We start from the raw sequence: 17,371 nt of genomic DNA, 5'->3' as shown, positions 1-17,371 counted from the left end.
TTTTTTAACTTTCTTTTTATTAAACTGCCTATAATAACAACGGTTGCACTTGCTATAATTATATTTTCGTCTGCCATTATTGCTGATAATCAGCGAACGTGAATGTTTTCTGACCATTTGCTGATGATTTATACGTTGCTCCAAATAGCGAACGAACAACGAAGTTTCGCTTTATCATTCGTTCGTTGTTCGTTCGCACCTTTAAAGGAAGGGTTTACACAAACAGGCCGCACACTCTGGAGGAACTAAAGAGGAACATAACGGAGATTAACAACATCAGTGTACGCGTGATCAAAAAAATGGCCGCAAACATGGTAAAAAGAGTTCGTACATGCATTACTGAACGGGGCTGCCATTTTCAGCATATGTTGTGAAAAATGATGTAACGCATGTGAAAACTGATGTAAGTAAACGTAATAAATTAATCTTTATAAATATATGTGAACGTATTATTAAGATGTGCGCGACTTTTGTATCGCTCTGTATTAATTAGTTACATAAGTTACATGAATAATCCAATTTTTAAATGTTTTGTCTGAGGATACCTCGATTAGGGATGTAATTACGCATACTATATACGCAACTAATCAGTTATCACTTTGTTTCATGTGGCAAACAAAATTGTGAAGAAAAGAATCGCTATGCCCCATTTTGACAAATCGCCATTTTCTTTTAAATAACTACTTCAGTTTTTATTGGAATATTTACTACATTGCATAAGCATTAATCGCCGTTGAGCTGAATCTTGGGACTTGTTTGTAAAAAAAAAATATGTCGAATAGTTCAGGAACAATCGCTTTACACATACGGCGTACCGAAAACTTTTCCGATTTCAAAGAAGCTGAAAAAGTTGTTTTCAGTGCTACATACGTCCTCTTCATAATTGTTATCGGAGCTAAAATGATTGCAAAATTAATCTAACCTATGAATAGATAGGGATAGAAAGCGTTCTTAATTATCCAGTACAAGTAGTAATTAATTAAATAATCAATGTGTTATAATCATGGTGCTGAAAAGTGCATTAACAGCAATACTCACTGAACTTATCACCAACGACTCCATTTGTCTTGTCCTGAGTCGATCCTTTTCTTAGCTCGATCATGTTTTCCAAGAAGTCTCTTCTTACTACTCCATTCTTTTCTCTGAAATAAAAGTAAAAGAAAGTCATTCTTCTCACTCCCATCAATACACTTCCATAATATATTTTAATTGTGATAATAAAATGAAGCAGCATCATCCGGTGATTGTCGGTTAACTAAGAATTTTCTAATAATTACTCTCTAGTCTCGTAGAATCGCATTTAATTTCTAATGTGGATTAGAAGAACGTAGCTGAAGAAGGTACTTAAAAGAAGCGATATTTTAAGTGGATTAAAAATGAACAGCAAATTTATCTATAACGTTTCTTTTAGGAAGAGGGTTCTCTTACCTGCCTTAAATCCACGGCAAAGATGGCACAGAATGGTAACCATTTCGAAAAAAATCAAGCTTTTCAAATCAGTTAAATATTTAATATATTTGTTTTCCACTCAATTCGTCTTCAAATATATAGTGACTTGTTAAACAGGAATTCGCCACTGCGTATTTAAGTAGGCTATGTCACTAAGGTTTCTGACAAGACTGAGAACTCCGGTGAGAGGTGATAAAGCAGTCATGTCAATTGATGCTCATAGGAGCAAGCGCGCGCTTTAGAGCTCAGAGAGCCTGAGCGCTTTACAGCGGAAAGGAAAGAGACAGACGAAAAAGGTAATATATGCGATTGGTCGAGCTATATTCAGGGACGCCAGAACTGATTCAATAGATAGAGGGAAGAAAACTTATTAAAACTGCATCCATGTTAATTTTTAGATTTGTCTGAGAAGTATAAGTGCATTATAAGAATGTAAGTTTTAATTTTAATGCTCATTTTTCACAAGTTTTATTTTATCCAAAAGAAATATTTTCTCAACTTTTTTTTATAGAAAAGTGAAATTTTAAGATATAGTCCTATTTATTTACTAGCTTTGAAGAATGTTTTCGTAACTCTAATATATCGTAAATAAGTATTACTGAAGATAGTCTATTGAAAATTTTGAAAATATTCGCATGGAAATTTTTTGTAAGGAAATGAATTAACAAAGCAACTACTGTTACATCATAAGCAAAAGATACGTGCCCATATGTTGTAAAAATGTCAGCTCCATAGCTTCAGCACATTTCAAGAAAATAATTTAATATTATGATGATATGAAGTTGCTCACCAATATCACCTTAAAAGCATAATGCAATAAGAGTTTTGTTATGGAATATTAGTTACACTTAAAACATATACAGCACCTAGGTAACTTTGCTTTGTACTGAGTAGTTTATTGATTACTTCTATAAGGCTGACGGTACCGTCAATATCAGTATCAATTCCAACGTATCATGTCATACTCAATCTCTTTTTTTGGGATATCACTTTCTTTATGAATGATGTGTTTCATCCATTTAGTACAGTATAGTTATACTACTGTGGAATTTATGTGAATATTCCTTCTTCCTTATTATGTTATTAACATTTAAAACACAAGTGCAATATTAAGAAATTGGTCTTAGTACTTTTGTTTTACAGACAATATAGATAATATCAAACAGAAAGAAGCCATATAAAAATAATGACATAAAATTTCACGTTCCGTTTGAAGTTTGTGCACCACTGTTTTCTTAATCCAACAGGCTGCTTATTCATACACACAACCCTTCTTCTTTCCATACTTAGCGCTTGCTGCCAGCGCACGATGTCAAGGTCAGGAAAATGCGCTTACTTTGACATCACTGTGATAAAGAGGCATAGGAAATTTCTCAAATTGTGGCAGGGAAAATGGAAATGAAGACGAAAATTACGTATTAACATCAGAACACCTGAACTAACGGAAAGGGTTTAAAGTAGTGTCTTGCGTGGAGATGCTGTTCGCATATGTATCTGACTCTAATACGTATTAACATCAGAACACCTGAACTAACGGAAAGGGTTTAAAGTAGTGTCTTGCGTGGAGATGCTGTTCGCATTTGTATCTGGCTGTAATACGTATTAACATCAGAACACCTGAACTAACGGAAAGGTTCTAAAGCAGTGTCTTGCGTGGAGATGGTGTTCGCATTTGTATCTGGCTCTAAAATGTATTAATATCAGAACACCTGAAATAACGGAAAGGGTTTAAAGCAGTGTCTTGCGTGGAGATATTGTTCGTATTTGTATCTGGCTCTAATAGTAACATCAGAACATCTGAACTAACGGAAAGGTTCTAAAGCAGTGCCTTGCGTGGAGATGCTTGCTTAGCCACGGGAGAAAGCATTAGGAGGGTTGACATCATAGCAATCGATCGTGTTAGAAACTGCCCTCATTCTGGAACCTACTATTAGATTCGAGGCCGCTGATAATCAACCGGAGGAGGTTGATGTAAGGAAGAGAATATCTACCAGCCAACGAAAGATTATTTCAAAACTAAATACAGAACGGTCTATGACATTCTCTACGGCACTCGGCGGCAAGCGGGCCGGCGTCAAGCGCTTGTCACTACCGGTGAATAAGGTCCGCCACAGTCGCACGCTACAGTCTTTGTCTCTCTCTGTCCCTGCCTTCTATCTCTTTCCCTGCCTTCAAGGGCACAGCACATGGTCACATTGCAACAGAGAGCTGCTGTTCAGTTGCCTGTGAGCTCTGTTGACGTTTGTATTGATGTACAGTACGTATGTCTTAGTTGAAGATTGAAGATTGTGGCTTAATATGACACCACCCAAGTTTACATTACAACAAAGGATTTATCTTGTCGAATGTTACGTCCTTGTGTTCTCGTTCCACATAGGACGACTATATTAAACTTATTAAAAACGTTTAGAGAAACGGGTTCAGTTCTGAATAAACGTGGAAGCAGTAACCCAAGTATACTTACTGAGAAAAAACTATGAGATAGGAGGAAGGTTAGAACATTCTCATCGAAAAGCTCTCCGCCGTCTCTCACAAGAAATGGGTGTTTCGGAAACCAAAGCATTTATAGCCACTAAAATTCTTAAATTTAAACCCTACAGAGTGACTGTACTGCATGAATTTCAGCCTAGACATAATATGAGTTGTGTGAACTTTTCTAAGTGGGCTTTACAAAGTGTTCCCGATGGCGTTGTGGATCCCACAGTAATTATTTTCACAGATGAAGCATGATTTTACTTATACGGTCATGTTATAACGTAAAACAATAGATACTGGAATACAGAAAATCCTCATCTCATTCATGAAACTCCTTTACATGGTGAGAAGTTTGGCGTATACTGCGCTATAACTGCACATAGGATTATAGGCCCTATATTTTTTGACGATGGGATCAATGGTGACAGATACAGAACACAAATACTCAACCAATTTTTTTAATAGTTAACCGATATCGAGTACCAGAGTGCTTATTTCCAGCAGGATTCAGCAGTTGCCCATATAGCAACCGAAACATTGTATTTGATAAGCGAAATATTCGAGGACAGGGATATTAGTAGAGGATTATGGCACTCTAGGTCCCCCGATTTGTCAGCCTGCAATTTTTATTTATGGGGAAATCTAAAAAGTAAAGTATACAAAGAAAATACGCACAAATTCATGAGTTATATGACAGTATTGTACTAGAAATTGCTAGAATTACAGAAGACGAACTTGCACGTTTAAATGCCAATTTCCTTCGGAGATGTCAGGAATGTGTTGCTGTAGAGGGACATCATTTTCAACACCTCCTGTAGTCAAGGTTAGTAAACAATATGAATACTGTAATTTTAATAGCTGACTCTAGCGACTGTAGCGGACCCCGTTCACCGGGAATGACAAGCGCTGACGCCGGGCCCGTTTGCCCCCGAGTGCCGTAGAGATGTCGTAGATCGCTCTGTATAATGTTTCAAAAATACAAGTAATTTTATTGGCCTCATGATTGGTGCAAGAGGTACTATTCTATTTTGTTTTTTGTTAATTTCGGAAAATAATTTGGTCTCAAAACTGATCTAATTAAAGATATGGGCCTCTTGGTACTCAAAGGTTTTCTTAACATATTACGAAATCATTTATATTCAGATACAATCAATGTGCACTGTTAAGTCACCACATCATTGTTAGTATTACTCTATTTAATTATTGAAAGATTCTTAGCATGTCATTTATATTCAAAAGCGAAAACTCTAAACAAATATTACATCATTGTTAATAATATATAATATTTTAAGCACGTCTATCCATGTGAAAGTATTATCAAATGTTCAAGTGTACTCTGTATATACAGGGTGATTCACGAGGATTTACTGCCACTTACGGAGCTTATTTCCGAAGATATTCAGAAAAAAATGTCATATAAACTTGCGTCCTAATCTCAATATTTTCAGATTTACATTAATTTCAAATTGTTTGTAAAATACCATTATTCTTTAGTTTTAAATGTAAAATAATATTACAGATAAAGAATTAACTATTAAGTAGTATCATTTCTTTAATTAGCTGGTATTATGAAGTTAAAAATGTGTTGTGAATTCCATAGTTGCTTCGTACAGAATTTTTTTTTTCCGATTTTGACTACAAAATTAGATTTTTCTTACGCGTTTATCACAACAATTGTTACAAATGACGCCACTCTTGTAAATTCTTTAAGACTATACATTAGGATGCATAATTAAAGAATCAAATTCCTAAAGTCGCAGGATTTGTAACAATTTTTGTGTTAAGTTCGTAAGTATAATATAATTTTTAGTTACAAATTGGAAAAACAAAATCTGTACAAAGCAATTAACAACACATTTTTAGCTTCAGAACACCAGTAAATTAAATGTATGATACTTTCGAATAGTTCATTCTCTATTTGTAATTATTTTTTACTCTTAAAACTAATGAAAAATGGTATTTTACTAACAACTTCAAATTAGTGTAAGTCCGGAAATATTGAGATTAGAACACAAGTTTATATGATATTTTTTGCTCAGAATATCTTCGGAAGTAAACTCCGTAAGTGACGGTTGATCCTCGTGATTCACCCTATATATTGTTTGGTGTCCCGTATCATAAAAGGAGACGGAATTGTTCCTTTGTCTTGTGTTGAGCTACTATTCGGTTTTGTACCAACTCTAATAGTGACAAAATAACACATGTACAATCCGAAACAATATTGAAAGTCTTAGAAATTACAAAAGTTACCACAAGTACTCGAATTTTTAGGGAGTCTAATTATTACCATTTCTTTTGTTAGATCCGTAGTTATCGAGTTCAACCCCTGAAAGGTACTAAAATCATGGTACTTGTGCCATAGATTTTGCAACATAAAAAATGAACTCTGAAGTGAATTTTGGGGTCGGTGTTTTTCTATAATTTGTTCATCGTGGAGTTGTTGTCTATTGTATGATCTACCTTTTATAAATCCTTTCTGCTATTCGGATATCAAACTTTCTACTATAGGTTGGAGACGTTCGTTATTTAACTCTTACATTATATCTTGTAGGCAGAATCTACTTATACATTTGTTACATTCATTGCCTTTTTTCCTTTTTGAATATTGATGTAACATACGCCCATTTCTAGGATTGAGGAATTAAATTAGATTCTCCAACACAGTCTATAATATATATTATGACGTGTAATAATCTGAATTTCAACAGAACCTCCTCATTTGAACAATTTCATATTTATTTTATCCGATCCTCTAGCTTTACGATTTTCCATTTTGTGTATAACCTCATCAGGATTTTGAATTAGAATACAATCATCTTCGTATTAATCTTTATAAGGGTTGTTAGCCTCTTGTTCTCCATTTAGCCATTATTTCTTGTATTGGTGGATCCTTTATTGTTCTGGTATTACATTCTAGAGCAGCGGCCATCAGAACACTGCACTCTAGGGCTAGCGTTCTTACCCGCGGACAAGACACTGCCCTAGAGTGCATTCGTGGCTGCTGGTGGGTATGCTGCCTCTCTATCCCTTGTGCACTACGGAGCATATTTCCTTACCCTCTATGCACTCTACCCATTTCAACGAGTGCTGACGACCACCAACTACTATGAATTTTACTTAGTTTCTACGGTTTACTCAGTTATTCTACGGCAATAAGGAAGTGGTATGGATTTTACGGAATCTAATATTGTATGTAAATTTGTCCTTTCTCCCACGAACATAAATAATCAGATTCGAAAATTCTCAGACGTTGAAAACTCGCTATTAGAAAACATGACAAAGTTAAAAGACGGCGACGTGGGAGAGCCATGATGTCTTCTTTTGTTTATCTACGATTTTTAACTGTGACTTTAGAGTTTTGCTTAATATTTTTTAAAATATTCCTGTGCGCGTGCTGTTTTCCTATGCTATTCTATTATCTGAGAAAGGTGTAAACAAATTTATTGTTTGTTCTTTCTTTAGTGTATGCTGAAAACGTGAACTCTCTGTACACTTGTGGTAATTTCCTATTCTATAAATTCTGATTTGGTAGTGAGTTGTCTTCCTTTAATAATAAGTGATATATTGTGTCAATGCAAAGACGATGATGAAAAAAAAACATAGTTTGCGGAAAATTAACTTTACCGGATGCAAGAAAGCAATACAGAAGAGTTTCCATAACTAGAAACTTCGGAAATTTTGCAAAACCACGTGTTTTGTAAAACATGCAATTACGATTTTTCGGTTAAATATGGAAGATGTAATGACTGCCGATGCAATGTAAAATGGATTTTTCTTCAAAATTGCATATTGACTTTTGCCCGAGATGTCGTGTTTCACTCTCCCCCCCTCGTTTCAGATCCAATTACTAACAACCACCTCTGTACTGTTTCATTAAGATATTTCATGAACAGAATAGAACATAGCAGACTAAAATTCTTCACATTCTAGTTATCCTCGATGTTTAAAATACGTAACTGCTGCTTCCATTGTCGAAGAACATTCTCTAGATCACTGGTTCCCAAACTTTTTGAAGGTGCGACCCACTTTTGGGTGAGACATTTGTTTGCTGGCCCTTCCCACCATTACCATACCAGTAATTAACCGCACTCGAAAAATACAAATGCCTGTAAGATCGTGTATAACGATAATTTAACTCAAATCCAGAAGGTACCACCCAACTTCTAATGTGTCGATACCTGCAAAACGAGAAATTGCAATATGCAAACCTATTTTTTGCACGATTGTGTTTTTTACTATATTTACAGCTATTGTTGTTAGGCCTTTAAAGTTATAATCCTCACACAGAAACTTGTTGCTAGAGAAATTATTCTTCATAACATAAAACTATACTGAAATAGATCCATTACAGTGCACATCTTGTTGTTACTTAGTTACCATAATAGTGCAATTTTGCGAAGGCTTTGGAATAATATTACTCAAAATTTTTAATGCAAAATACACTGTCGAGCAGAAAAAACGCAACACTTGAATAAATTTGAAATCTCAAACCATAATGCGAATTATAACATTATTGTGTGCTTCTATGGACCTGTTTATGGTAAGCAACTGTTTATTCATGTTTTGAGAAGGAAAGTATACCCATTGGGTGATTTATTACACGCTCTTTGTCGCTTCCTGTCCATTACCCTATATTTATTGCCGTGCCATTAAAATTTACAACTCTAAACACAAGCAGCTAAAACAAAGTTACAACACTATTGTTTTCTCTTTTTTTTTTTTTTTTTGCCTATAATGGAATTATGTGATATTGAACTCAGTTTTAAACAATATTCAAGAGAGTTAAGGTGCCGTTAAGCCCCGATAACTCCTCTAGAGCAGTCCCAATTGATCATCTGTGGGACATTTTAGGAAGGAATGTCCATCAACATACTCCAGATACTCTTCAAGAGCTACGGGACCATGCATGCAACACCTGAGCAACATAACGTAAGCTTCGGCTATCCTCTACCAATGCGACTGTTCTAGCGGCATTCATGACGTATAACGGCACCTTAATTCTCTTAAATGTTGTTTAAAACTGAGTTCGATATCACAGAATTCCATTATAATGAAAAAAGAAAACAATAGTGTTTTAACCTTGTTTTGGCTGCTTGTGTTTAGGGTTGTAAATTTTAATGGCACAGCAATAAATATAGAGTAAGGGTCATAAAGTGACAAAGAGGGTGTCCCAAACCATCCAATGGGTATACTTTCCTTCCCAAAACTTGCATTGACACTTGGCTAACACATACAGGTCCATAGAAGCACACAGTAATGTTATTTTTTTTTTTTGCTCGGCAGTGAAAAAATGTTGTACAATAATACATATTTGTGAAGTGCATTACAAAATCTCGGAAATTGAAAATTCGCTCTGCTCGTTTTTTAAATTTTTCCTAGATTTTGTAAAAAGCACTTCCCAACCTTGTAGCATAATATACTATTTCAATTATTTTTGACTTCTGACTGGCCTCCTTTCTGATATATATATATATATATATATATATATATATATTTAAACACTTAGAACATTTGAAATATTAGTATGCAAGATGTTAACATAACAGCCAGAGATAAAATCGACGGACTTATAAGGAAACTTGTTTTCTGATAGACGTTACTGGACAAAAAGAAAATTTATTCATTTCATTGCATTAATAATAATAATAATAATAATAATAATAATAATAATAATAATGATTTATTTAACCTGGCAGAGTTAAGGCCATACGGCCTTCTCTAACACTCAACCAGGAGTAAAGACTGCGTTACAAAAACACTACAAATTTACAAATTACACTACAATTTTACACACAAAATTGAATAAGATAATAATAATAATAAAAAATAAACAACAAATAAGAAGAAATCGGACATAATATATAACATACAGAAAGAAAGAAAAAAGCATAATAATATGTGAACAGCAGGTCAAAATAAATGAGGCATACAAAAAAAAAAGACAATTATTCATAATAATAATAATAATAATAATAATAATAATAATAATAATAATAATAAAATAAGAATAGTAATAATCATGATGATAATAATAATAATAATAATAATAATAATAATAATAATAATAATAGTAGTAGTAGTAGTAGTAGTAGTAATAAAATAGTCCAGTACAAAGTATACAGTGAATACAATATTTCTAAGTACACACAATAAGGAAAATTAAGATTATATATAGCTCAACTTATCACATTAGAGATATAACATTATCGGAAAATATGAAAACAAAAATATAAAATAAGTTGAATATCATTAGAACATAAAAAAAAAATGTGAAAACGTGGAAACATGCAATACAACACTTGTCACAATAGTAAGTTAGTTTGGCAACTCGTCATAAGATAATTTTCTAACTTTGATTTGAAAGAATTCAATGTTCGGCAGCCCTTGACTTCAGGCGGCAGAGAGTTCCAGTGACGAGATGTAGCAACAGTGAAGGATGAGGAATACAGAGACGATGCGTGAAGTGGAATTTCTAGCGTGTTATCGCGTTGTGATCGAGTATTAATATTATGATAGCGAGAGAGAGTATGAAATCGAGCGAATAAATAATAGGGGGATGAAGAGTGCATAATTCGATATAAGAGAGAAAGTGAGTGCAGATTTCTCCTCTCATGTAACCTAAGCCATGATAACTTCTTGAAAGAAGGTGAGATATGATCATAGTATCGAACATTACAAATGAAGCGGACGCACGCGTTATGAACACGCTGTAGTTTCTGAGCGGAATCAATCCTGAGATCACTGAACAAAACGTCGCAATAATCGAAGTGAGGTAGAATGAGTGTCTGTACCAGCGTCTGTTTTAATTTAGATGGATAATGATACAATCTTTTTAGTGAATGGAGAATAGAGAATGCCTTCTTACATGTATATTTAATATGCGTATCCCAATTGAGATTAGATTCGAAATGTACTCCGAGATTTTTGACGGTAGAGCTAAACGGGATGATTGTTTTATTCAGTTTCACAGGCGGAATATTCAGGTCGTTGACTTCAGGAATTAATCTACGGTTCGCGAACAGAATAGCCTGTGATTTACATGCGTTTAGGTTAAGCCCAAATTGTTGAGACCAGGAAGAGATGGAATCAAGATCTTCATTCAGACTATTAATGCTATCGTTTAGTGCGTCGGGACGGGCTGAAATATACAATTGAACGTCGTCTGCGTATATTTGATATCTGCAGTGCTTAAATGAGTTGGAAATTCCATTTATATAAATAGAGAAGAGCAAGGGGCCTAATACTGATCCCTGAGGAACTCCTGTATCTACAGTACGCCAGGAAGAGAAAAGATTATTAGATATGACACGCTGCTGGCGGCCAGTAAGGTAGGAGTACATCCAGGTGATAGCACTATCAGAAAGGTGTAGCGTTTGTAGTTTAGTTAATAGTAGATCGAAGTCAACAGAATCAAAGGCTTTGCTATAGTCCAATAAAACTAGTACAATAGCCTGTCGTTTATCCATGGCTGCGCGTATGTCCTCAGTAACATTCAACAAAGCAGTAGAAGTGCTATGGCCATTTCTGAATCCTGATTGTAAAGGGTCTAAAAGATTAAATTCTATTAGGTAGGCTGACAACTGCTTATGAATGATGCGTTCCAGAGCTTTAAATAAAACGGGAAGAATGGAGATTGGCCTATAGTCTTTTGCAGAAGTAGGTGAATTTACTTTAGGAAGTGGGCGTACCAAGGCTGTTTTCCAGAGTTGCGGATAAACAGACGTGATAATTGAAGAATTGAAAATATGAGTTATTACGGGAAGCACGACATCGACTAACTTATTGATAAAGACTATGCTTATGTTATCAGTGCCTTGTGCTTTAGATTTAATGCTTTTAAGAGCCCTTCTTACTTCAGAATCAGTAATGTGCGAGAAGAAAAATTTTTCGCGAGAAGGTGGAGGATTAGCTAGGAGAGTATTAATTGTATTTCGTTTTGACTGTTTTTCAGGTCGTATAGTGGGAGGTGAGGTAAAGTATTCATTGAGTTTATCAAGCGGTATGTTTATAACTTCAGCTTCTGATGCTTTCTTCCCTACTCCCATATCACGTAAGTTATTCCAAAGACACCGAGGGGGAATGGACGGGTCGACGAGACTCAGGGCGTGACGGCGTTTAGCATTCCTAATGCTTTGTGTGGTTTTGTTTCTAAGTTTTTTGTAGTTGTTAAAGTTTTCGGCAGATTTGTTGTGTCTGTACTTCCGGAAAGCAGCGTCACGTGACGTCATAAGATTACGAATACTGTCATTCAGCCATGGGGCAGGTCGGTGAGTGACACGTCTCTTCTTTAAAGGTGCATGTTTGTCGAATAATTGTATTACCATGTCATTAAAGGTGGCAACTTTTTCGTCAACTGTAATTAAATTAAAAATAGTATGCCATGGCATTTGTAGGGCGTCAGAAATTAGTTGGTCGTTGTCAATGCCTTTTAGATCTCTGTAAGTAATTACCTTAGCTGCATTTTTTGGGCACTGAAGAGAGTACTCGGCAAAAATAAGATCATGACCAGATATTCCCGGAACTGGTAACTGTCCTGAGGTTAGAATTCTATCAGAATTATTCGTAATGATTAGGTCAATTAAAGTATCAGAAGTAGGTGTGTGGTGGGTAGGATTGAGTGGAAGAATTGTTAGATTGAAAGTTTCGAACAAATTACGCAGTTGATTAGTCCCATTTGATCTGACAGCCAGAAGATTAATATTGAAATCCCCCATAAGTAAGATATGTTCATATTGCGGTAAAAGATCGGCTAACGGGCTTTCTAAATCGGATAAATGTCCAGCTTTGGGAGGCTTATAAATAACTGCTAAGAGACATTTATGAAGACTTGCTTGTATTTCTACGAACAAATATTCGGGTCGTAATGCATCACCTTGTGATTTTAGAATAATTTTAGGGTGCAGATCATTCCTAATATATGCGCAAACTCCACCCCCTCGTTTGTATAATCTGTCATTTCTACATAACGTATAGCCGTTTAAGTGAACGAGTGAGGAAGACAACGAGGGTTTTAGCCACGTCTCGCTAACAAGAATACATTGGACATCTATATTAGTGAAAATAGAAGAGAATTCCTGGAAGTGAGGAGTAATGCTTTGACAGTTTAAATGTGCTATTTTCAAAGATTTGGGGTCAGGTGAGAAAGACTGCTTTAACAGCTGAGAGGTAGACAATAGAGGGGTTAGGGAGGATGACAGACAAGTGGATAGAGTTGTGGGAACAGGTTGTCGACAGTGAGGAGGGTCGGGGAGGCTAGACGAGCCATCAGCCTGAGGGCATGCCACAGAAAGCGGGACGATATAGGCAATAGTGCCAACCTAACTAAAAATAGACTAAATTTACTGAGGTAATGTAATGCAACTAAATATAGTATTACTACAATAATTAAATAATTAGTATTAAATTATTAAACTATTACTTTCTTAATATAACAAACAACTTATGAGGAGTTGCCTTGACTTACTAATTATGTATCTCAGCCATACGGGTGATCCTTCTTTTCGTGTCGCCGCTTTTTACAATGATGACGCCGTCTTGAGTCCACACGTTGGTTTGTCCAAATTTGGTAATCGCTTCGCGTAAGATGTTGTGGCGAGTTTTCGTCAAGTCTTCCCGAATTGTCCAACCAGAATTTTTTAATTTTCTTTTGTTTCGGAAGACCTCACTTCTCTTCCTATAACTAGCGAATTTCACAATTATTGGTCTGGGTCGATTCTCATCTCTCCTACCAACTCTATGACTTCTATCAATGTCGGCCAGACTCAAGTCCACCCCTACCTTCTCCGCCACACTAATCGCTAACACATCGGTGTCCTCACCATTGTTCTCACCTACACCAAAAATACGCAGACACTGGCGTCGCTGATATTGTTCTAAATCGTCCAGTTTGTACTCTAGCTCCTCGATCCGACGATCTTTTTGCTCCAGAGCACTTTTGAAGTCACTAATTAAGTCTTTGTTGAAGTCAAGATTTTTCTGGAGTTCCACCACCACTGCACTCATGGAAAATTTAGCTACATATCGTATGACACGACAAATTCTTAATTTTTTTGTGCGGATATACAATTAACTTTGGACAATTTTAAACATGAGCTTTTTGAATATCTTCCGAAAGAAACTCAAAACAATCATGACAGTGACAGATAAATACTGAATCCGTTTTTAACAGTTGCATTCAACTGGCTGAATTTAAAAAAAAAAAGTTAAGGATTATCAAAATATGTGCTTACTGATAGAAGGTTAAAAGTATAATTTTTTCGCAGTGTAGATTAGTTTTAGATAAAAAAAAATGTAAGAATAACTCGAGCTTGCGAAAGGAACTGTTACAGTTGTGATAGCATTTGCAAATCCGTATTTATGCAAGATAAGTTTTCAGTCTATGATTTCCATAAAAACAAAAGCGAGAAATCTCTTTGAAATTGAAGGTGATACAATTGTGTGCATATTGAATTCAGAGGAAAGATTTAAGAAGCTACTTTTTCAAGAACAGGCACATTTATAGTATTAATTATTTCTATTTTAGCTATAACTTTTTCATGTTATTTTTACGTTTAATTTTGTTTGTTTCTTAATACAACATAAATGTGTTAATAAGGCACTTGTTGTTTTATTTTGTAAATCATCTCGCGATTCTCCTCAGCCCTTTACGCGACCCTCTTGGGAAACGCTGCTCTAGATCGTACGGGTAGCCTATATGTATAAGTTGAACAGCAGCTGAGAGATACCACGTCCCTATTTTACACGCATGTTTACTCTCTATTCTATGCTAGGCGAATGTTTGTGGACATGTCTGTGGGCCAATTTCTCGATTGTGACCGTACACGTGTCTGCACGTTGTCTCTAGAAACAACAAACTTTTGACGAACAAAGCAGAAACTATAGGCTAATCCAGCGGTGACCAAACTGGGTATCGTGATTACATCGTGTAATCAAAGACATTCATACTGGTAAGGGGAGTTTCCTGTACATTGCTTTCTGTCTCGCTCACGTGCTGAAGGTAAGCAGTGTCGGTACTATGTCGCTCTACAAACCCTCTGTCTCTACGACCAGGAGCAGAAGGTTTCGTACAGAATGAGAAGAGGAATTTATTCATTGTTCTGTCGGAGAAAATTTAATATGTTGCATTGCTCAACGGTTCAATTAGTAGTATATAGAAGCGACATTACAGGGCATTATACAGGCATAACAGTTATTATTATTATTATTATTATTATTATATTATTATTATTATTATTATTATTATTATTATTACAGTAATGAGGTAATCTCTGCTGTCGTACGCACAGACGATAGCACTGTTGCGTTATCAAATAACGTTGACTCTGATGGTTTTCAAACTGTCACTCGCAAAAAATTTAAGAAATGAGATCCTAAAGTTGGCACTCTAACTAATAGCAACTTAGAAATGGCTCCAGAGAGAATCAGAACCAAATCTATTTTTGTTTCTAGATTTAGTCCTAATGTAAACGAGAATAATATTAAGGATCCACTCTTTCATCAACGTAAATTAAGGTCTCCCGAAATAACTAAATTGAAAACAAAATACCAGTCGTATTCCTCTTTTCATATCTCAGTTGATGAGAGGGATTTCGAGTTAATTAATAATTCTGATGTTTGGCCTGCGGGATGCCTCATTGCACCCTTTTTTGGTAAACTTAAAACTGAGCAGCGTTTTGCTCCACCAGGTACTTCAGTTGATTCCAGGGTTAATGCCTCTTAATATTATTCTCTAACTCTCAATGCACAGTTCTAATAATCATCTTGAGATATTTTACCAAAATGTTCGTGGTCTTAATTAAAGAATTGATTAAATTTTTCAAAATGTAGTAATAATGATATCATTATCTGTCTTACTGAAACATGGTTATCTGAATCAGTATTAAATACAAACTTATTCCCTAACAATTATACTGTGTTTCGAGCAGACAGAACGTATGAGGACACCAATAAAAAAAGAGGTGGGGGTGTCCTAACAGCGATTAACAACCAGTTATCTTTTACCTGTCGGCGATATGATTTAGAAATTATTAATGAATGTGTTTGGATTGAAATTAAAATGGCTGATGGTATTAATTTATTAATTGGAAATCATTACTTCCCACCTGATTTCGGTCATAATCACTTAAAATCTTACCTCAATTTTCTTGAAAAAAACCTTGATACTCATAATTTTAGAATAGTAATTATTGGTGATTTCAATTGTCCTAGTATGGATTGGTCAACTGGTTTTAATCTTAATGATATTCATTACTACTCCAAAATTAAGTCCAGTGATTTATATTCCTCGTCTTGCCTTCTGGGATTAAACCAAATTAATTTTACTGTTTCAAGTAAAAATCTACTTGATCTTGTCTTTACTAATATTATTAATAGTACAGTAAAACTAGCCAATCATTCTCTAGTTTTGGAGGATTCTTATCATCCATCTATCTCCATTAATCTTAAAGTGTATTTGTCGCTACCTGATCACTGCCAATCTAGTACCTTCATAAATTATTCTCAAGGTGATTACTTGAAACTCTATTCCACTCTATACAATCATGATTGGAGTTCCATATATCAAACTACTGATGTTAACGTTGCTGCTAACGCGTTATCCCAGATTATGAACAAAGCTATTTCTCTTGCTGTTCCTGTCACTTTCGTAAAAAAAATCGCACTATCCTAAATGGTTTTCAAATACCTTGCGTATACTTATTAAGAAAAAGAACAAAGCACATAGAAATTTTAAGAAATTCAAAACTGATCACCGTTATCAAATTTTTTCCAATTACAGAAAACAAGTTAAAGCTATGATTAAATCTGACAAATTTAAATGGTTACAATCCATTGATGAATATTTGAAGAATGAACCTAATAAATTTTGGAAATACGTAGAATCTTTTCGTAAATCCAATAATTATCCCACCGAATTATTAATAAATGGGATTCACATTACTGATCAGCAAGAAATTGCTAATGCATTTGCTAATCAATTCAAATCGATTCAAAAACAGCCTAATTCTAATCTCTGTTTGTTGGAGTATAATTCTACTGACTTCTTATCCTTACCTAAAATTACAGTTGATGACGTTTCATTAGCCATAAAAAAGCTTAAACCTAATAAATCCAAGGGCACTGATGGCATTCCTAATTTTATTATTAAGGGATGTTCTAATATTCTAATACCTGTTTTAACCTTTATATTTAATTTAAGTTTATTAACCGGTACATACCCTATGCTTTGGAAAGAAGCATCCGTTATTCCTATCTTTAAGAATGGTAAAAAAAATGTTGTTTCCAATTATAGACCTATTTCAATATTAAACAATCTCTCAAAAATTTTTGAAAAAATTAATCCACAAACATGTTTCATTTTATGTTAAGAATAAAATTAATTCAGCACAACATGGTTTTACTAAAGGTAAATCAACAACTACAAACTTAGTATCCTACCTTAATCTTGTTA

The 17,371-nt window shown here is 34.8% G+C and overlaps 1 protein-coding gene across 2 annotated transcripts in view; it reads right to left on the bottom strand.

The window, feature by feature from the left end:
- Positions 1-17,371, bottom strand: part of LOC138711914 (cytochrome P450 6j1-like) — a 90,781-nt gene that overhangs the window by 21,681 nt on the left and 51,729 nt on the right. For both annotated transcript variants that reach the window (XM_069843217.1, XM_069843218.1), the window contains one exon: positions 1,039-1,142. In XM_069843217.1, the coding sequence (XP_069699318.1) occupies positions 1,039-1,142 (104 nt within the window). The remainder of the gene's footprint in view (positions 1-1,038; positions 1,143-17,371) is intronic.

The sequence above is a fragment of the Periplaneta americana genome, chromosome 13 (genome assembly GCF_040183065.1).
Source record: "Periplaneta americana isolate PAMFEO1 chromosome 13, P.americana_PAMFEO1_priV1, whole genome shotgun sequence".
Classification (NCBI taxonomy): Eukaryota; Metazoa; Arthropoda; class Insecta; order Blattodea; family Blattidae; genus Periplaneta; species Periplaneta americana.
This window is presented reverse-complemented; position numbering and strand designations above follow the sequence as displayed.